The 23,359-nt window shown below is 45.5% G+C and overlaps 1 protein-coding gene across 1 annotated transcript in view; it reads right to left on the reverse strand.

Moving 5' to 3' along the window:
• DNAH12 (dynein axonemal heavy chain 12) overlaps positions 1–23,359 on the reverse strand; it is a 3,791,933-nt gene that overhangs the window by 1,510,874 nt on the left and 2,257,700 nt on the right. Inside the window, exon 45 of the mRNA XM_069643677.1 lies at positions 196–390. Coding sequence (XP_069499778.1) covers positions 196–390 — 195 coding nt within the window. The remainder of the gene's footprint in view (positions 1–195; positions 391–23,359) is intronic.

Genomic DNA, 23,359 nt, shown 5'->3' on the forward strand with positions numbered 1-23,359 from the left:
AATTCTCATTAGCCAAAACTATTGACTATATTGGCTCGGGTTGATGGGTGCTGTAGGTGAAAATATCTGGAGAACTGATGGGTGGCCGCCCCTGTACATTGCCAAAGTACATTAAACATAGCAATACAAATCTCAAACTATGGTGAAAATGTGGCAATTGTAACACAGACATTTACAAAGAGTGCTCATACCTACCTGGAACCAGTCTATAGTGCAGCAGTTGATGAGTGATGGGAACTGCCGTAGGCGATTACGGAAAGCATCTCCAATTGGACTAAAAGCCACCACAATATGAAGATTTTCTTTACATCGGTTCACAAAGAAAGCAAACAAGGCCAGTGGACTGAGTTCCGCTGTTTTATCAACAGCCTGTGCTGCAGTGAAGACACCCTTAAAATTAAAATATAAAAAATATACACCACATTAATAAATATCATGTACATATTTCAAAATGCCGTCAATTGGTCAAAACAGACTAAATATTTCAAAACAGAAGAGGTAAACTAAACAATAATGTATGACTACGACTAATAATACTGACTACTGATAATTGTAATCTGAGCAGTCTTAAATTATTGGTGTATTTGCAGATTGCAGGCACATTTGATTAAAACTCATACACATTATGAAACTGAGTGACTACAAATCCATTTAATTCTTACATCACTTCTTTTAAATTTTAAATGTGTATTCTCCATTATGCTAAAACTGTTAATGACGAACATCAGCAATACCGAATTTAAAAAAGAAACCATCAAACTCATAAAAGGACGATGGTCAGGGGTGATTGCTCTTTCCTTCTTAATAGGCAGATGAAGGTATCCAGGTTTATATCAAGTAGTTCACTAAACACTATAACCAGTCAAGCAGCTCCCAAGTTGAGTTTTAACTGCCAATCGTCCAAGTTTCTTGCCTAAATTCCATTTCAGGTTACAGGACTCCTTTAACAATATAAAATTGAACAAGATACCTTAAAACAAATCTTTCCCATTAAGAAAAGAAAAAGAAACACACCATGCATAAATAATTAACTTGCATACGCTTTAAACATATTATGCACTAAAGCAATATAAATATATCCTGGAACTATGGACTTGGGTTACCACTTAAAACCTACAGCTTTCTAGGAAACTCCCTCTTGCGACTGGTTGACCTTCCACCGCTGCTGTAGTTCCAATAGATACATGATAACCCATTTCATATCCACAGGCTTCATGTTGTAAAGTAACATATAGCTAAGTAAGAGGATTCATCTCACATCCCCCACCTCCCACTTGACTACAAAGCACACTGCAAGAGGCAAAACTACTTGTTTATTGGTCATCACCTGGTCACGCAAGCAGAAAGTTAAATATGGATCTGAAGGAGTCCAGCTCCTCAACTCAAGCCTTGGAAAACCTGTAACACCAGAGAGCTCACCTGACATTCCTATTACCAAGTCGGACTTATGGGCAACTATTTCCACGTAGTCAAGTGGGTAACACAAGAAATTCAAGAAGCAACTGCTGAAATACGTAAACCAAATAAGAATATTAAGCTAGATGTTAACCAGCTACGTACTAGAGAAAGCAACATCGAAATAGTGAGGCAGGTGCAGGATCTCCAGCAGTGCATATCAGCCAGCCAGTCAGAGTTGGAAGAAACTAGGGAAATGCTGCATCTGGCCCTGCCCATTTTGGAGTATCCCGAAAATCGGCATTGTCATAAGAACCTACATGTTTATGGCCCAATTGAGGAAACTGAGGCGCAATATAATAAAGGAAGGATAACAGAGATGTTTCTTGCTACCTTACCTCATTTGGCCCCAAAATAAATTATTTTAGATCAGGTACACAGGGTGGGCCCAATAAGTGGAGAATCTACCCCCAGGCCCAGAGATGTGACAATGAAGATCCATGCATTTAACACAAAGCAACACATATTCAGCGCGTTCCTATATACAAGGCCCGATTTCTTACCAAACACAAACCTTATCTACCTTTGAAGACATATCATCAGAGACATATGACTGGAGAAGAGGCATTACTTCTGCCAGACTACAGAAAACTGCTGCTCCATGAAGATTGATTACAGATAGAATTATATTCTTGTTCTGCAGATCCCTCACCAGCACCCTTCCGAAAGTCTCCTGCCAGGTGGCAAGGAGAGGGCAGACGCTTACTGATCCCAATCCTGTGGTGGTGTACTGCAGGAGGATCACCTGGGTGTTGACAGGGCCCAGGGTAGTGAGGAGAACCGTGGGATAAGGCACTGTATTTTTCCTCTACAGGGGAAACTCTTTACCAGCATGCCAGAAGAGGTTATGGCCTATTGTCGTGTTAATATCTTCACAAGGCATAGTAGGTTTGTCCGTTCTCCCTTGTTCCCTCCACTGCTCGTATTAAATATTGCGTTGTAATGTATTTCACTCCCTTGTTCCCTCCCTTCGCTGTGTGGACACTTTGAAACAGTATTTTACTTGCTGTATAAGCGCCCAACAAGCAAACAAACAAATACATAAATAACATCTCTCAACTTCCTGTTAAAACTAAGATGGTAAAACCTGAGGTTTTAACATCCAAACCTATTACATCAAAAGCACAAATCTTCTCTACATCTTCTTGCATCTAATAAGGCTGAAACCTACAATACCTCTTTTGAAAATACTAAGGGAATGAAATCTACCCGTATTTCTATAAAAGAAGTAGAAACACCCGATTTCACTAAAGTGAAGTGTATGTCCCAGAATCCCATAGGGACTGATACGAAGAAGAGGGCTGAAAGGAAGGACAGGCATTTACACCGACCAGTCTTTGCCATGGTCAGGCAATTAACAATAAGGGCCTGCACCTGAAATCAATTGCCCCACCTAAGGAGCATAAAAAGCTGCAGCAGGAGGGGAAGTAGAATGGAGCTGGAGCAGGAGCAGGAAGGCTGGTAGTAATAGCAGAAGGAGAAAAGCACAAAGCTGGCAGTTCATGAGGCAGTGTGTTTCCTTAAGTGACGCCGGGGTAAGAGGAAAGCAGATGTCACCTGCAAGTCCTGAGAGAGTCCTCTGTTCACAAACCATATTTTGTCGTGGCTGCACTGAGAGAGACGTGCTGAGGTTAAAAGTCTTCCCAGGTGCGCCTGTTGGCTGTGACTGCAGAACCGTGACCATGCTGCAACCCGAGGTCTGTGTACAGAAGTAAGCCAAGGGACAGAGGAGTGCATGGGACTCTCCGTGGTTAAGAACGGACCGAAGACACCTATGCTGCCGAGGGGTGTGGGTCCCAAGAGTGCCTAAAGTAGTAAAATAAGCAAAAGAAGTCGGGAAGTGGAAGCAGCCCGCAAGCACAGGGTTCCTGGAGCTGGTGGCAAGGACAGTCACCCAGCCAATCAAACAGGAGTGCGACTTGGGTTACCAAGGGAATCCATGGCAGGGGTCCTAAGACCCCTCCCTCACATCCTGCCTACCCAGACTTTCAGGCGGCTTAAGGAGGGCTTCTGTGCAGAAGCCCGCGAAAAGACGGCGAACAAAGGGACCAAACCTGGTCTGGTGCGCAGAGTAAAACACGAGAAAGACTTTAAGAAAAAGAAATGGCGAATAAACCCAGCCAGAGACAAAATAAAATATATTTGGTCATGCGGGTTTATGTTCCAGGCTAATAAAATAGCCTAAAACAATACCATGGTTATATAAGATAATCGTGGTAGGAAAAATAGGGTAGTTACCACTGCCACCAGCCAAGTCTTGATGAAAAGGGAGCGAAACAGTGCTCCAAGAGAAACAGACAAAAAGGGATAATAATTAACCCTTTCCAATACTCCACGTAAGATGGGTTGTACTGGGTCTGTGATTTAAAGAGACTACATAAAGTTAATGGCAACTTTACATGTTTCTGGGAGACAGTAGTCAGTCCCAGAAAAATGGATTCAGTGTGAAGTCTAAAAGACAATCCTGTGTCATTGCACTGAAGGTGTTGTGTAACACACATAAAAATGATGCTCATGGAGTAGGTGAGGCTCCAGAGCCCAAGATCACACAAATAGTAAAAACACACACAGCAAAACACATGTAAGAGTGGGAAAAAGGTTTGCACTCTTATCAGGTGAAAAAAAGAAACCCTAAGAATCCAGCAAAGCTGCTGATGGACTCATTAGGTAAGGGAAATCAGCCATTTATGAGAATTCTCCCTAACAATTGTTATGATGTTTGATGAATTTGTATAAGATTTTAACTTATTTTAAAGCAAAATGCGCAAGAAAAAAAATAAGAGGAGGAGGAAAGAAGAGGCATTCTCAAGAGAAAGTCAGTAAAATAGGACCCCACTCTCCCTACTGTAAGGCTGGGCCGGAAGGACAAGGCCGAGAAGAGATCAGTCACTGAGTCGCCGGTAGATGTAACATCGGTGAGGCAGGATCAGTCGTCGAGCGGATGTCGAGTAGTCGTCGAGACAGCCGTTGAGGAAAACGTATCGAGAACTGCTAAGCAACGACAAAGCAATATAAACTCTATAACGAGCACTGCATTAAGCAACCGACTAGATAGGCGGAAAAAAACAATCTGGTGGGACTCGATGCATGAACGATTTTGGGTACACTACATGCCACTACATGCCACAATCGGGATAGTGTTACAGTCATGCCAATGTTGACGTCCCTTTTTTGATCTTTGAAAAAAAGATGCAATTCTCTGCTGATGTCTGAGTATATGTACAGCATGTGATTCTAAGTAGATTCACAAGCATCAGAAATATTGTTAAAAAAGAAAAGAAAGAATTAGTAAACAGCCGTGTAAAGCAAAAACATACAATATGATTAGGTATATTATCGCCCCATAACATTTAAGCATATCACATTTAATGTGAGGGGGCTTAATTCCCGCAACAAAAGAGTTAATCTCCCACATTTCTTAGCTGGGAAAATGCTGATATGGCCATAATCTAAGAAACCTACTCTCTAAAGCATGACACATTTAAGCCCTATTCTAGGAAATTCCCATTGCAAAACTGAAGAAAAAAGAAGGAGTGGGCATTTTATTAAGAGAAAGGTTAAGATTTTCAATCGTAGTGGTGAAAGGGTACAAGGCGAGCTAGTTCCTTTTTATTAATGGACTATGGGAAGGAGTGACTTTCACGTTGAATGAGTTTTATGTCCCAAATGAAGGGCAGTGTTTGTTTTTGAACATGCACTATCGAGCCCTATAATTTTGGAAAGAAATTAACAATTTTATTTTGTCGGCAGAAGGTGCTGGCGGTCGATGCAGTCAACTCGATATCCCTCGAGAGCCTCCGTCTTGAGGATTATGTCATCGAAGGCATATTTGGCACACGCAGGACCCGTTGGCTTCAGTTAGGTTTTTTCATGTCATTCTCAAGTAGAACTACCCGCATCAACACAGGTTTGACCGTACTAGGCTCTGAAGGAGCGAACGCTGTAATAGCATGGGAAATTCTACTGAGGGGTAGGCTGGGAGGGCGATGAGGAATATGTGGGAGGAAAATCCAGTCGAAAGAACGTTACCAGGAGTAAGTAACTTGTTCTTTGAATGGATTATGTCCTCCCACGTATTCCTCATCTTTGATAGATTCCCAAAGCAGTGTTAGTTTTGGTGGAGGGAGTAAGAATTTTGAAATCTATGGTTTCCATGAAAAGAATCGAGGATAACTTTTCCAAAGCTTCCATCCTGACTTGGGGTAGAATCAAGGCAATAATGCATAGTGAAAGTGTGTATTGTGGACCAAGTAGCTGTCTCACAAATGTTTTTAAAAGGAAAACCTCTTTGCAAAGCAGAGGAAGTAGCCATGCCCCTAGTGGAATGGGACTTCAAGCATTCTGGCGGATCCTTGCCCGCCAGCCTGTAGCATTCTGAAATTGCTAGAATAATCCATCTGAATAAGGTTTGCTTTGTTACAGCTTGACCCAGTCTATGACCTGTATAACCTATGAATAGTTGGTCATCCAGACAAAGTTTCAACAACCTTGAAATGTAGAAGCTCAGAGCCCTACGTGGATTGAGCATGTGCAAACTCTCATCGTTCTTGCCAGGATGAGGTGGAGGATAGAAAGTGGGTAAGACAATCTTTTGTCCTATATGAAAGTCTGAAATTATCTTAGGTAGAAATGAAGGCTTAACCCTCAGAACGACCTTGTCCTTGTGAAACACAATAAATGGTGGTTTAGAGGATAGTGCCTGCAACTCATTCTCTCCACGTGCTGAAGTTAGTACTACCAACAAGATAGTCTTGAAAGTTAGTAACCTTAAAGGACAGGAACAAATTGGTTCAAATGGTGCACACATAAGACAATTTAACACCAGATTGAGGACCCAAATGGAACCTGAAAGGGAGATGGAGGGAAAACATTAGCGAGTCCCTCCAGAAATGGCATCACCAAAGGTATCTTAAAATATGAAGTTTCTTCAAACGAGCGCTTGAAGATGGATAGCACCGCCAAATAACCTTTAATGGTCCCCAATTGGAACCCCACATTGGCTAGGTACAGTAGAAAGGATAACACCTCTGGTGTTTTTGCATAGTAAAGGGTCCACATTCTTGTTCCTGCACTAGCTGCAGAATTTGTTCCAACGCCAGCGGTACAAAGATTTTGTTGCTGGCTTTCTGGCCGAAAGCAAAATCTCCATTACGTCATTCAGGAGGTCCCAATCCTTGTGTCTCAACCGCTCAGAAACCATGCGTGAAGGCTGAGTGTCTTGACCTCTGGATGCAGAGCCTGACCCTCCTCTCGCGAGAGAAGGTCCTCTCTTTGAGGAAGACATATTGGAGGGCAGATGGATATGTCCAGAAGGTCTGGGTACCACGTCCTCCTGGCCCAATCCAGGCAATTAGGATCATGGGTCTCCCGAACTTTCTCAACCTACTGATCAAGTGAGGAATGACGGGGACTGGAGGAAACACATACAGGAGTGTAAACTCCCAGTCCACCACAAACACGTCTCCTAGGGCTCCTCTTGGGGGAAATTCCCTGGAGCAGTACAGTTAGCACTTCCTGTTGACACTGGTTGCAAACAAATCCACTTGAAGGGTTCCCCAAAGGGTGAAGATCTCTTGAAGGACTTCCTGAGCTAGTTCTCACTTGTGGGAGGCTGTGCTCTACCTGCTCAGAGCGTCCGCTGCTGTGTTCTTTTCTCCGGCTAGGTGAACTGCTGACAGAAAGATTTCTTCTCGAATTGCCCAGAACCAGAAGTGGCAGTGACCCTAAACCTCCTCTCTTGTTGAGGTAGTACATGGCAACTGTCTTGTCCATTGTTATCAGGACATTCTTTCGCCGAACAGAGGGCAGAAAAGCCTTCAGCATTAGTCTGATTGTTCTTAATACTAAATAATTGATGTGTAGTTTGGACTCAGATGGAGACCAATGACCACTGATTGGTAGATCGTTGGCATGGCTCCCCACCCTGGGAGTGAGGCGTCCGTCACTACTGTTAGCTCCGGCCATGGTTGCCAAAAAGGTTCTCCCTTCAGAATGTTTTCCTCACAGGCCCACCAAAGGAGATCGTGTGATACCCTGCTTGGAACCTGAAGTAGGTCTGACATGTTGCCCGAGAATTGAGACCATTGTGTCCTGAGAGCCCATTGAAGGGTTCTCATTCTCAGGCGAGCCTCTGGCACCAGAAAAATGCAAGATGTCATGAGGCCGAGCAACCTCAAAAAGTCAAAGGGCGGGAGACGCTGGGCACTCTGAAACTTGGGAGACCATCTGCAGATTGTCTTCAGCCCTCACCTCGGGTAGCAAGCTCTTTCCCAAGATTGTATCCAGTAGTATAGCCCCTATGAACTGGAGCTTTTGAGATGGTGTCATATGGGACTTCTTGTAATTGAGACAGAAGCCCAGTTTGTGAAGAGAGTGGCAGGTGACGTTGAGATGATCCGGGACTTGTTCGGGAGAACGCGCCCTGATTAGCCAATCACCCAGGTAGGGGTAGACGTGAATCCCCCCTCTCCTGAGACTCGCTGCCACCACCACCATCAGTTTGGTGAAAACCCCCGGGTGGAGTTCAGCCCGAATGGCAGAACTCGAAACTGATTACGAGAACCGCCAACGGCGAACCTCCAGTACTTTCTGTGCTTCAGATGGATTGGCACATGAAAATAAGCATCTTGAAGGTGAAATGACACCCTCCAATCTTGGATTCGGAGGGCCTGAAGGATCTGAGAAAGTGTGACCATCTTTAACTTGTCCTTTCTGAGGAACTTGTTGAAGTATCTCAAGTCCAAGATGGGTCTCAGTCCTCCGTCCTTCTTGGAGATTAGGAAATATGTAGAGTATCAGCCTTTGTTCCTCTCCGCTACAGGTACTGGCTCTATGACACCTTTCTCTAGCAGGGTCAAAATTCCCTGCACAAGGAGCTGATCTGGATCTTTCACAGAATGGATCTGAGGTCTCTGAATGAAGGGAAGGCAATAACCTTGGGCTATGGTTTCTAATGTCCAAGCATCTGAAGTAATGTCTCGCCATTCTATCAAATGCTGGGACAGTCTGCCTCCCACTGGGGTGTCATGACTCAAGACCTCAGAGAGGTTTTGAGGCGGCTGAAGCAGTGGCAGTTGGTAAAGATGCCCCTGCTTGAGCGGGCTTTGCACCTCTCCCTCGTCCACCACAATGGAATCGTCATTGGCCTCTTTGACCAGCCATTTTTCTTGCTCTTCCAACTGAAAAGTAATAGCGAAAGGATCTACCCCTCCAAGGCAGTCCACTGTTGCGAAAAGGCTGAGGCAGCCTAATAGCGGCACCCAAAGATTTGACTGCCGCCTTCGAGGTCTGCAGCTTCTCAAGGCTTTCGTCAGCCTTGCTGCCAAAAAGGTGAGACTCTTCAAAAGGCATGTTAAGGAGTCCAGATTGCACATTCTGTGCAAATCCAGACTTCCTTAACCACGCAAATCTGCGAGTTACAGTGCTTGACGCCATGGCTCTGCTGAAGCGGTCAGCAGAATCCAGACCCGACTGAAGAGACTCACACATGACTTCCTTTTCATCCTTAACAATGCCTAAGAAACAGTCTCATTCCTCGTCTTCAAGAATATGCTCAGCTGCACTAGAGATCCAGTCCCATAGAGTGTATGAAAACTTTGCCAAGGCACATGTGGAGTTGGCTGATTTAAGAGCCATGCTTACAGAGGAAAATACCTTTTTTGACCAGGCATCTACCCTTTTATCATCCCTATACAGTGGCATGGTCGGATAGGCTACCTGTTTCAATGTAGCGGTTGCTGCCTGCACCACCAGACTGTCTAGGGTAGGGTAGGGTGTTTTGATAAGTAGCTGGGATCACTACTTCATGGACGGTAATTTCTTCTCAAGTTCTTATTTTCTGCCGGACTTGACGCTGGTGCTTCCCAATTGGCACTTACTATCTTCTGAAGAGCAATGAGAAAAGGTAAAATGGGATCCATTTAAGAACCTTTATCAAGGATGTCTGTAGGGTCATCTTGTTCAAAAGGGAGGGCAGGTCTGCTCTATCCCAGCTAATGCACTACTCTGGTCATTAACTAGCTGTAAGATGCATCTGCATGTTCATCTGACTCAGGCTTTTCAAATTTCGAGCCCGATGCTCGAGGAGTCGTCGATGTCTCTGAGGAAGACGTTTTCGACTTTGATGGCACGGAAGGTTTCGATGGCGTAGATGGCGCTGCTGGTGTTGATGGCGTCGACGACCTCGACTTGTCTTTCGACTTATGACTCGAAGGATCCCTGGATGATTTCTCATTGTGTCGTGGTCTGAACCGCTCCCAATGTGGATCTGGCCTTCATCCCGGGCTCAAGTGCGCGCAGAATTTGGCTCGAGCTCTTTCCTTACCAGCTTCAGAAGGCGCAATAGGAGCATGGCTTGAGGATTTCTGACTCAAATATTTTAAGCTTTTCTAGACTGAATGCTTACCATTCGGCAGGAGTAGAGGCCTTAATGGACAGGATATAGCTCTCTCAGGAGAGTAGTCAGATGAGGATGTCGAAGTAGGCGACTTAGGGTGCATCTTCTTCGACTTCCTCGACGACAAAGAGGGGTAGGAGCCACTCCTTGACCTGGACATTTTTGCCTTCTTTCTTCTAGGAGAGTTGCCTCTCACATCGTCAGAAGAAGGTTTCTTTGAAGGGGTAGTCAATGGGGATTTTATTAGGGAATCTACCTATCACCAATTTCCCCTTATGCTCCAACAGAGCTTTTCTGGTCATCGATTGACACTTTGAACAGGCCGAGGTCTTGTGCTCCACAACGAGACACCACAAGCATACTCGATGCGGATCAGTCAGTGACATCCTGGCATTGCAGTCTTGACACTTTTTAAACCCAGTCTTCGGGGTAGTCGGTGTCGAAGGAAATACTGAAGCGCGCCATAGATCTCGAATCGTAAGCATACTCGGAAAAAACGGAACTGAAGCAAACGGGTGCTGCACAAACTATATATGCCTTCAATTATGACATCCTTGAGACGGAGGCTATCGGGGGACATCGAGTCGACTGCATAGACGCACAGTGCCCTTTGCCGAAAAAAAGAAAAATTCCAAAGCAGCTGAAGCTGGATATTATATATCAAAGATGAGGAATACGTGGGAGGACACAATCCATTTGAATTTAACTTTATGAGGGATCACAATAACGATAGCTCAGTGGTCTCTCACTGTTAGGTAAAATTTGTCTGATCCACGAGGGGGCGATGACCAAGGACATTCATACGAATGTCGGGGTCAGGCAAGGATGTGCATTGGCATCCCTATTGTATAACCTATATGTGAGCAATATGAGGGAGGCGATATCAGCTACAAGAAGCTGGGTGCTATTAAGGTACAATGGCTCAGCTATGCTGACAATAATATTCTTCTAGACAAAACAGCAATTGGCCTCCAACGCTCCATATTGGACATTGCAAAATATTCACGGTCAAATAATTTAAAGATTAATATTGGAAAAACCAAAATTATGACTTTGGGACAAAGATAAAAATCTAATAATTAGAAATGGTACTTGTACTGAAGTCCCCTTGAAGTTGTAGATAAATACACCTCTCAGGATTTCTACTGCAACATTATGGGCTCTAAGGCTATGAAAAAATGGCTTGTTTACAAAAAGATCATGCGGATAAAGGGTGGGAATAACTTAGAATGCCAAGTGGCTCTGTATAGCAAGAAAATTGTTCTAGCTATATTACACGGCTTGGCAATCCTTTCGGAAGATATGAAATCATGGCTAGATAAATTGGAGGGTAGAATACTTAGATTGATAGTAGAAGTTCCCCAATCAGTTCCCGTACAAAGCCTGAGATGCAAGTTGGGTGTACAATCGCTCAAAACATATTGGATAATACAACGATGCCAACTGTATGTTACAATAAAACACTCTGTGGAGACTCCAAACTCCCTCTACTACTGCCTGGCACGACAGGACAGCTTAGACCGTAGTAAAGTATTTCTAAAAGGGTTGAGGCAATCGGCACTGGGGCATCTGCCATTTATTAATATGCAACTTGAAGATCAGATGAACCTCCCAAATTGGTTAATGATAGTAAAAAATAGAACCAAACAAGGTCTATAGGTGTGTAACAACTTAGATCTCCTTGCGGCCAAACCCATGTATGCAGAATTGTAAGTGATTTCAATCCGGCACACACCCAAGTCAAAGCCCAGCATGTAGTGCACAACTGAAACCCTTATTTATTTGCGTCTATAAATTCAATATTCTGAACGATATACCACTCATATCACACCCTTCTGCTGGAACACCCTCCCTCCCCCGGTCACACGGAACTAGGAATCAGGCTAGTTTGCAAAGGTAAATATTTCTTTATGTATTTAAAATTTTATCACAATATATTTTAATCGGTAAACAACAATCACCAATGGGGTGACAGAACACTGAATAATATCTTTAATGCCTTAGAAATCAAGGAATAAGTAATGAGCAAAACAATGCAGCACATAAAATAATACTTTTGTGTTGGTTTAGATCAGATAGCACCATGGTTAGAGGTTCCCCCTATATCACCCCTCAACCCCCAATAGGCAATGTAAAAAGATAGGAGGAGAGAGCAGGTATTCAGGGATAGCACAAATCAAACAGAATATCAGTCCCATTATCCCCCTTCAAACACAAGAGCAAAACTGAATTGACTTTTCAGCTGCAGTCTGGCTTTAAAAGTGTCTTTAGAAATGACTGGACAAAAACACCAAATATGGTCAAAAATACTTAAATTGTTGTACATTCCTATGGGAGCCGCTTGGAACAGTTGCACACCATCACAAACAATGATTTAGTCCAAAGAAAACATTTAAAATCTTAAAGTGTTACTCGGAAAGAAATTTAAGCTATTTTACACATGTAAAATGTTCTAAGATTGGGAATTTGCAGCAGACTTTTCCTTGTTTTGGGTAGCTATGGATGTCAGGTACACATGGGAGTTGCAATTTCGTTTCTATCACCAAAATTGAGGGAGTTATAGAGGATTTAGTAAGAATCGTTGTTGCGAGAATGGAAAACAGAAATGCAGTTTTGAAAATGAAAGATGGGTTTGCTTACACTAGATTATGACTATGAAAAATAGAATGTCACACGGGAATTTCGATCCACTTCGATCCCAGTTATGTGGCCAGCGTAACCCTTCCCGTGTGATCCTCTAGTTTACGTTCAGGGATCTACTTTTCTTACTCAAAATCACTAATGACTTATGATTTTATCAAACAAATGAGAAAAATCAGCACAGGAAACGTACTGACAATACTATGATTCTGAATTTGCATATAGGATGAACTGAGATTGGGATAACACTATGCAGAGATATTAGGGTCACTTTTCTTCCTAATAACACTTACAAAATAAGTTATTAATTGGACCGTCAGTTCTGGTCAGGGATTGGATTTGGTCTAGGAAGAACAGTACCTCAGGCACGGGATTGAATCAGCTGGTCCGGTCACCGGTTTTGTACAGGATCTGTCCTTCTTGTGTGGATATTTCAATCAGCTGGATAGCGAGTTCCTCATTCAAGCCGAGTGGTGGCAAGTCAGAGAATTTCAGGATACAGGTTTAAAAGGCCTTCTCACACCACACAGCTCTTCACTGGGTGGAGAGAAAACATTGGAGGATTTGGGCCTTGCTGAAATCAATAGTTCTCTATTGCTGGCAAGAGATTTGGCCTCTGGATTTGGAAGAATATTAAATCTGGATGTAGAATGCTGGATCAGGAAAGTGAGTGGATCTGCGAGTCCCTATGTGTGTCAGCTGTCTCTATTTATGCTCTAAAATAACATCATAAAGTGGGTGTAATGGGCCGACTTAGCTAAGCTTGGCTCTGTGAGCTGGGATATGATCAACAATTCATCCCCGCCTTGCAATTTGAGTGATTGGATCAAGGCCGGATGATGTCACATTTTATGGTTTGCTTTACAGTCCTCAGAGACATCCCTTTAGCCACTGGTCTCAAAAGCGGATTTGATACTAAATGTACATTTTTACATTGGTCACCTTTATACAAATCACACACAAAGATGCCATATTTTATGTAGCATCTGTTGCTCAAAATCCTGTAGCTGTGGGATCTTGTGTCAACTTTCTACCGAATTTCGTCATTTTCGCTATTAATACAATTTCCCAATTTTATGCAACTTTCCAGAAATGTGTTTCACAAAGGAATGTGCGTGTAACTTTTCACAATTCTACCATTAATACATTTTGCATAAAACCACATATTCTGCCATTCCTGTCCAGAACATGTCACACAGTTCTACCATCTCTTCACACGTGCAGCCAAAAATGAAATCAACAACTCTGTCCATTTTATAATTTTCACCAATTTGAATAACAAGTTATGAGTCTTTTAAAAATTGTTCATTGTTCATTCTTAACAGCAGTTGGTCGCTTGGCTCCATCCCTTTGTCTCTCCTGGGAGTCCAAGGGCATCCCCATCCTTGTTTGTTCCTTCCAGGAGGCATTTACGACCACCTTCACACCTTCACACCTCCAGTTTCTTGGGCTGAAAAGCTTGTCATTGTTCCTTCTATTTCTGTAGACAAGAGTCTGTTCTAACCCGCAATTAACATCTCCCAGTGAGTTTCTGCTGAGAGGAAGGCCCTGCTCCTAGGAGAAAAACCTGCTTTTCCAGTTCTTGCAGCTTCAGCCAGGCTAATTAACCTCTTAAATCCAGCCAAAACCACATGTGTTGCATCAAACATAAATACATTTATTTCTTAGCCTTAAAATCTGTGGGATCAAAAACAAAACTAAAATCTGTATTCCTTTTTGGCAACAATCCTTTCTATGTTTTGCTAATCCAGCAGACTTTTAGTTTTAGCTCACTTTAAAGTTTCATCAGCAACTCCTCTGACAGCTGTCATTCAGGTAGCCCCGGGTACTGCACCCAAACTTTGGGCATGTGCTGTCAGTTTTCAAACAATCCGGTTAGTCTGAAGCATGTTTTGCTCTTCACATTAGGACTTGGTATGTTTCACAATACTTTAAAAAAGGTAGCAGGCACTCCTCTTCAGAAAGAACATGACATGATAACCTGTTCTGAGATGAGAGTTTGCAGCACACACTTTTTGCTCACTGTACCTTTCACAGATGGGAAATATCCATTTGCATACCAGTCTTTGTCCCACCCACATGGGCAGTCCAGCACCGAAATGCTATGGCAATTCCGCTCTGAACAAGAGTACCAAAAGCAACCCCATACACGTGTTTCAGCCTTGTTGGGCCTCATCAGTGAGGTGAAGCTTTGTCTCTCTGAGCACAGTGAGCAGGGAGTCCACGTCTGGTAAAGCGTGTGCTGCAAACACTCATCTCAGAACAGGTTATCATGCCATGTTCTTTCTGGAGAGGAGCGCCTGCTACCTTCTTTGAAATATTTCACAATACTTCAGAAGATACATGAATATTAGAACAAGGCAAGATTTTTAATGTTAAGAAGTGTTGTGTTGTAGGCGTTTTGGAGTTGTTGGCAACAAAGCAAATGTCATTTGTAGGCACATTTTGGGTTTCACTTGCAAAGTGCTGCTTCTCTCTCTGCACTCTGTTTGCTGGTCATGGAGCCCACTGGCACATTTCTGCAGGGTGTGCTCTATTCCACCGCACATGCACCATGGGTGGCAGGTTGTGCATTCCTCTTTTTGTGTGCTGAAGCACACGGTTTTTATAGGTTTTTGGCATGCACAAGGGCTTTGCTGCCAATGTTGCTGTTAGGCAGAATCCTGTGCAGTTCCATTAGGGACCACTGCAAGAAGATTAAGACAACAGGAGTAAGCAGTAAACCCAATTGGTAGCAGTCTGTACCACCCAGATTTACCTGGTAGCTGTGGCTGAGCAGTCAGACTTTTCTCAAGAAGAGTTAGGCAGTATACAGAGGATACACAATAGGGCCAAAAACACAGTAGAACAAGCAAACACTGACCAGAGCTTTGGATCAAAAGTATATAATTATTTATTTAACACACACTTTAGGAAATACACTAGCACTATGAAGTTAAAACACCACTTTTTGTCAAAACAGAGGTGAGCGCGTAACTTAGATGGCACTCCAATAATTAGGTCAAAGGGAGAGAAAAAGGCAGGTCATAAAAATAAAACAGTTCCCAACACTTTTAAGAGACAAAATCAAGTTACTGAAGGCAGGGTATACTGTAGAGCCAAAGTTCATAGGCCAGGCCCACTTTGAATGGAGCACAGTGAAATGTGCCCAAGATCACACGGTTTAGCAATGTATTCAAGTGTTTGTAGAAATGTTCAACAGAGGTTGGGGTGGGTCAAAAGACAAAGTTAGAAGGTCTGGGGGCCAACCCAGTTGGAAAGCCAAGGATTTAAGGGTCACCTTGGGCAAACCGAAGAAAGGGAGGCCAGGTAGAAAACAGTACCTTAAAGAGTGAGGAAGCTCCAGCGGTGGCAGTTGTTCCTGGCAGCAGGTGCAGTTCGTGGTTTCGACCAGGGGAAGAGAGGATCTCATTGAGGAGGAAACTTGGAGTCGTTGCACTGCCCAAGGAAGAAACCAGCCGCGGAGTTAGTCGGTGAAAAGGTGCTTTCCTGGTATTCGCGGTCACGGTGGTGCAGCTTGGCTATCCGGCCGCCGGGTGCTTGGCACAGGCGATTCGACCAAGAGACGAAATGGCGAACTGGTTGATCCCACCAGCTCAGATGGAGAAGACTCTTCCAGCAGAAGATCATCTCTTGTCGTCGGGAAAGTGGTGAGGTCGTTGCAGCAGGGCTCCACCGGTGGTGTCGTCGTTGCAGATGGCTCAGCTTCTCACCTCTTCGGATTTCTTAGGTCATGTGGCAACTTCTGAAGTTCCAGTCCCAAAAGCCCTGCTTTTATGCAGAAAAACCCCCATTCAACAGCCCAGCTGTCACTCAAACATGCTAAGTGGTGAGCCGGGCGGCTCACCACTGGCCCAATCAGAACAGAGTGCGACTTGAGTTGCTAAGGCAACGCAGTCCAGGGTGCCCGTTCCCCCACCCACACATTCTGTGGAATCCAGACAGAGTGTCACCAGTTGGAGGGCTTCTGTGGAGAAGCCCGCCAAAAAGTGGAACAAAGGGCCCGACCTGGGTTGGAGTTACAGAGACGGACACAAACGCCATTTTAGAAAAGAGTTCTGGCAAAAAGACCCAACCAGTGATTTAATATTAAATAAATAAACCGGCGGTATCTTTAACATTGCACCAAAAAGTGGTGCATTTAAAATCAATGGGAAAATCCCATAAGAAATATTCCGGTGGAATACTTTGCGTGGTAACCACTGCCACCAGCTAGAAACTCGACAAGGGGGGACTGGACAGTGCCCCCTTGGAAACAGACCCTGGGGCAATCGAATTAACCCCTTCCAGTACTTCCACAATATGATGGTTTGTACTGGTTTTGTTCACAATTTTGGACTAGTAAAGTCAATGGTGACTTTACATGTCCTGGGAGACAGTAGTCAGTCCCAGGGTATGGAGTCTATGTTTGGGGGTCACTATGACACCCCTGTGTTACTGCACTGAGGGTGCTGTGTAACACATACACAAAAAACAGATAATACCCTATTGAGAAAAAGACCCCAAAGCTCGAAAGCACACAAAAAGTCAGAGACATACCTGAAATCATGCCTAAGAGTGGGAGGAAAAGAGTCTCACTCTTAGTAGGAGAAGAAAACAAACCCCAAAAATCCAGCAACGCTGCTGGGGGACTCACTAGGTTTGGGAAATTAGCCTTATTAGAGAATTCTCCTTAACAGTTGCCGTTTCTTTCACCATGACTGGCAGGGCGATGCCGCATAGTATAGCAGAGTGGGTCAATACATCCCACAGAATGCTGCAAGCATGCAATTAGGGCCTCCATGTCAGTAGTTACCTGGTTAAATATTGGTCTAACTTAATCTGAAAATGTATAACCTACCTGCGTTTAAGCGTATTACCCACACTGGAGCATACAGGGAGGTGGAAAAAGATCTCTTGTGCAGACTTGAAATTGAGACTGCCCGCCATGTTCTAACACAGTGGGGGTCATTATGACCCTTCCCGTAACAACGTTGCCGGTAGGCTTACCTGCACCTTTGTTACCGGACTGGCAGAGAACAGGTTTGCAGGCCTCCTGGCCGCCAGGTCTGACCTGGCGGCGGCAGAACGGCACCCGCCCGCAGACTTTGACAGTGGCACCAGCACTGTTATTAACGGTACCGGTGCTACCGTCATCCCCATTCCCATCGAGTTCTACGGAACTCAAATGGGAATGGGGATTTACCATTTACCGGCGACCTGACTTCCAGGAACACCAGGGTCATAATCCCCCGGTGTTTACGGAAAGCCAGGTACCGGTAAATATCGCATGTCCGGCAGCAACCTGCCGGTTTTACCGTCAAGGTTACCGCCAGACTTGTAATGAGGCACAGTGTCAAGAACTTTACAAATATTACGACAAGGGTTACGCACAGTTTATTGTAAATGCACATCAGAGGAAGGGAGATCAATTTTGGAGCACTATTAATGGTGCAGAATCAGTGGTAATTATGGCGGCTGTGTATCATATATGGAAATGTGTTAATATCTGCATAAAAGCCCAAGAAGAAGCAGGATCAAATTCTAAAATAGCCATTGACAATTTGGTAATATAACAATTTAGAGCACTTGGATGATCATGTCCTAACAATTTTGCGTCTTCATCATGTTTATGGTTTGTTTTCCAAATTGAATTTGTTAGCATTTCAGAAATTGTTACAAACCATCGTTACATCTCCTCCTCAAAACCAAGCCCCCCCACAATCCAGACTTGTCCCCACTCTCCCTTACCCCCTTTCTCCTTTCCCTCCCCCAATGCAGCAGGTCCTAATTGAGTCCACAAAATTCAAACTTGGGGTAGCCCTTTTTTCATGAAAGGCAGTTCCAAAGCCTACAGGCAAGCATTACTTCTGCAATTGTCAGTCTATCAGACCTGTTTGCTGGCCATGAAGGTGAATAATCTGTCTATTTTAAGGCCAGAGCCTGATTCGCGTATATTTCATTCCCTCAAGACCTCCCCGGCATCAAACAGGACAAGGTATATTCATCGTCTTACCCCCTCCCAGTGCCTATATTTCTCAAAGAAGGGAAACCATAAGTCGTCAATGTTAGACCGGAGCTCGTCCAATGCATGCGTAAGATATTCCATAACATAGATCACCACCCGTTCCTTCTCCAACGGCATACACAGGTTTTTCCACATTTGGGCCTAACAACATCTGGCGGAGACCAACATAATCTGCAACATATGGCCTGCTTCAACCTCCTCCCTCTCCTCTAACCGCACCCCAAAGAGGAGGAGCCATGGTGAGAGCTCCCTGTGGATCCCGTCAACCCCTATAATCCATGACAGGAACTCCCTCCAGTATGACTGCACTCTGGGCAATCCCACCACATGTGTATATAGTCACCTTTCACCTTCCAGCAGCATGGGTCATATCCTTAACGCATCTTTACTATCCTAGCTGGCGGGTAATGCTTTCTATGTATCAGTTTTAATGCTTGGTGCCTGTACTGCAGGGAGATCAATGACCGCCCGCCCTTCTACAGATCTGTGTCCATAATGCATCCTCAATGTCTCTACCCAGGTCCACCCCCACCAGGCCCTGGCCAGGAGTGGGTACCTACACTCTGCCAACCAAACTGTCTTGTATAGTCCTGCAATGAGTCCCTTAGTACCCCTCCCTGGTAACAGGAGCCGCTCAAAGTCCATCAATTCCCTCCTCAGGTTCTCACCCCAACGGGCGTCCAATAGGACTCCTTTCAACTGCAGGTATCGGAAGGGTGACAGTTAACCCACGTTCAGAACCTCTTCCAGCCTACTCAGGGGGAGAAAGGCGCCTCGTTCCCACGTTTATCTGGCTCTAGTGAGCCCTCCCTTGTACCAGAGCTGGAATGGTAATGGCTCCCCTATCTCATCCCTCAGGGGCAGGCCAATATGCAGTTCAAGGGCGATGGCCATAAGGAGAGCCACCTGTTCTCCCCTCCCTCTTCCTTTCATGCAACCCACAGTACTTCCAGCACTGGGTGGAGCAGGATACGGGATCTGGGCACCCAGAGCCGTTCTCCCAGTGAAACCGGGGCTAGTATTGCATTATCCATTGGCACCCACTGTTTATCGGAGAGTGGATTCAAGTGATCCACCATGACCCGGAGTAGAGCTGCTTTATTGTAGGCCTCTAGGTCTGGGAATACCACCGACTCCCCCCCCCTCATCCTTTGGTTAGACTAAGGTCCTGTAGGCCACCCTATAACTTGCCCAAAGAGATTTTTAGCATAGCCATCTTCACCTCAGCGGAAAAAAAACGTCGAGGTCATTACCAGAAGCATCTGGAATAAAAATAAAAATGTGGGCAACACCATCATCTCATTGGCATTTAGGCACGCCATCCAAGCGAGCCCTAGTCTCGCCCACCTCTCCATATCGTATCCCACGGCTGCCCACAACGGCAGGAAGTTCTTGGGGAAGAGATCACCATAGTTACGTGCCACCTGAATTCCCAGGTACCTAAAATAGTCCTCCTGAACCTGAAACAGAAATTTTCCACATCTGTCTCTGACAGTGCCCCCCACCTTGAAGGCTACTGACTTCTCCAAGTTAACTTTAAAGCCGGACAAATTCTTATATTGCGCCAAGCTTTCCAACAGGGGAGGCACTGATCGTTCCGCCTCAGTAATATAAAGCAGGACATCAGCTACAAAGAGACTGATCTTGCACTCTATCACCCCATCCAGACCACCTTTATTCTGCCGTCCTCCCTAACCACCGCCGCAAAGGGCTCCATGACCAGTGCGTAAAGCAAAGGAGAGAGGGGGCAAAGGGAAGAGGGGGCAACCCTGTCACGTACCCCGCTGTAGTGGAAAGACCTGCAACACACTTCCATTGACCACTACCCTAGCCGTAGGGCCGCCATCCATCCCATCCACCTCAGGCCCATCCCCATGGTCACCAGGACCTCCCCCATGAAGGACAAACTCACCTGGTCGAAGGCCTTCTCGGCATGTAGGGCCAGTAGCAAAGCCCCCCCTTTCTTCACTGCCTCTGCATTAAGAATGTGAAGCACCTTGCGCATGTTGTCCGCTCCCTGTCTATGCATCACAAAAAGCGGCTGGTCTGGGTGAATCAGCCGTGGGAGGCACGACTCCAAACGAGATGAGAGGATCCTGGCAAAAATGTTTGCGTCGACATTCAGCAGAGATATCACTCTATACGAGGCACAGCTGGTCGGGTCCTTCCCAGGCTTCCGGATGACAGTTATCAAAGCACGAAAGGAACGCCGGCGGAATCGTACCCTCCCCCACGACTGAGTTAAACAACTTCACCAATGGTGTAGTGAGTAGGGATTGATACTGCTTGTAAAAGTCTGCTGTGAACCCGTCCTCCCCCAAAGTGGGGGCCTTAGCGGCTTCCGAAATCATCCTCATGCATGTTTCCCCGTTGTCGTTAACTTCAAAGTATGCCTGCACCTCCTTCCAAAGTAGGTCCCGGAAGACCCCGTCCCTCAGCAAGGTGTTGTTACACCTCCAGTGGAATTGCCCCCTGGGGCTCCTTATCTTATATTCTGCCACCACCAACTCATGATCAGACCAAGTAATTGTCCCGACCGTAGGTGCCCCCCACCTCAGCCTCCCTGTCAAGCGGAACCAGGAGCAAGTCTATCGTTTTATAGGTCTGGTGTGGGGACGAAAAAAACATGTAACCCTCTCACCCGCGGTCCCGGGATGTGTCCACGCCACATGTCAGCCGAGTAATGATCCTGCAGGAGGTGCTTGAAGGCAGTGTTCTCTGGGCCCGCAGCTTTTGGACCTACGCCCTTAGCCGACCACCAGTTTAGCACCGGATCCGCCACCAGGTTGAAATCCCCCCCCCCAGTACCTTGGCCCCCTCTACCCAGCCCTCCAACAACTCAAATACTTGGTGCAGGAACCCCAACTATCCCATGTTAGGAGCATATAAGGTGGCTAGGGTAATTTGCTTTTTCCCATAGAATCCCTTTATCCCTAGAAATCAGCCTCCAAATCCCCTCTTGACCTGTATCTCTGTCATCTGGGAAGCTGTCCCCAGTATGATACCCACTCCCTTCCCTCGTATAGCAGATTCCGCCCCCTGTTTATAGTGAGTCTCTTGCAAGAAAGAGGATCACCAAGTGCTGCTTTCGAAACATATTGCTCATGAGAGATGTCTTGTTTTGGGAGTGTAGTTCTTTCATGTTTAATGTAGCTATGCACACTTTAGCCATAACCTTTCCTTACCATTCTTTTGTCACCCTTAACATCACTCAAGAGGTACCCCTCATTACCCTTCCAAAGACCCGCTGCATGAAACCTCCCCTCCTTCATCGCCCTCCCCTTTCCCCAAACACACCGCCCCTAACCCCCATCTGAGGTGTCCAACCGTGCGCCCCTAGCATGTTGGTCACACCTGTCGACCACCAGGAATGCCACCGCTGCCCTTGTCGCAGCTTTTGTCATCTTTCCTATCACCCAGTGTTAGGGAGAATTCTCTGTTTAGGCTGAATTTCCTAACCTAGTGAGTCCCCCAGCAGCTTTGCTGGATTTTCGGGGTTTATTTTTTTCTCCTGCCAAGAGTGAGACTCTTTTACCCTCACTCTTGGACATGATTTGAGTGTGTTTCTTTGAATCTAGATGTGTTTAATGGGCTATGGGGTCTTTTCCTCCATAGGGTTTCATGTGTTTTTGTGATGTGTGTTACACAGCACCGTCAGTGCAGTGACACAGGGGTGTCATAGTGACCCCCCAGTATAGACTCCATACCCTGGGACTGACTACTGTCTCCCAGGGCATGTAAAGTCACCATTGACTTTACTAGTCTTAAATTCTGAACAGAACCAGTACAAACCATCATATTGTGGACGTACTGGCTGGGGCAATTCGATTGCCCCAGGGTCTGTTAGTCGAGGGGGCACGTCTCCGTCCCCCTGATCGAGATTTGGCTGGTGGCAGTGGATACTACTTTTTATATTGAACCGCAAATATTTTCCTATGGGATTTCCCATTGTTTTAGGCTACTATCTTTATTTAATTATTTAAGGTAGCCTCGAACATACCGCCGGTTTATTTAATTAATATTAATTCTCCGGTTGGTATTTTTTGCCAAAACTTGATTCTAAAATGGCGTTTGTGTTCTCTTCTGTGACTCCAACCCAAGTCGAGCCCTTTGTTCCACTTTTTGGCGGGCTTCTCCACAGAAGCCCTCCAAAGTGGAGACACTATGTCTGGGGTACTTAGGAGGGGTGGAGGGGAATTTAGGCACCCTGGACTGAGTTGTCTAGGCAACTCAAGTCGCACTCCGTCCTGATTGGCCCAAGTGGTGAGATGGCCGGCTCACCACTTAAGATGTTTGAGTGACAGCTAGGCTGAGTGAATGGGGGTTTGCTGCATAAAAGCAGGGCTTTGGGGACTGGAACTTCAGAAGTCGCCACAGGACCTAAGAATCCGACGAGGGAGAAGCTGAGCCGACCTGCCACGACACCACGACCGGTGGAGCCCTGCTGGACCGTCTCACCACTTTTCCCAACGACAGAGGAGATCTCCCGCCGGAGAGTCTTCTTCCTTTGAATGGTGGGGATAACCAGTTTCACCGTCTTTTCGCTTTCCCGACGTATCTCGTGGCCGCCTTGCCCGTGCTAAGCACCCCGGCAACCGGGATACCACGTTTTACCACAACCGCGAGATAAAGGTACCACCTTTTACCGGAAAACTCAGTGGCTGGTTTCTGCCCTGGTAGTGCAACGACTTGCATCTTTCCTCCACGTCGAGATCTGCTCTTCCCCTGGACGACGACGCAACTTGCAACCACTACCAGGAACAACTGCCACCGCTGGAGGATCCTTCCCACTTAAGGTACCGTGTCCCGCCTTGCTTCCCTTGCAACCGACTGTACGGGGTAGATTTAGCCCCTGGCTTTCG

Source organism: Ambystoma mexicanum, chromosome 2p (assembly GCF_040938575.1).
Source record: "Ambystoma mexicanum isolate Mex_15411 chromosome 2p, UKY_AmexF1_1, whole genome shotgun sequence".
Classification (NCBI taxonomy): Eukaryota; Metazoa; Chordata; class Amphibia; order Caudata; family Ambystomatidae; genus Ambystoma; species Ambystoma mexicanum.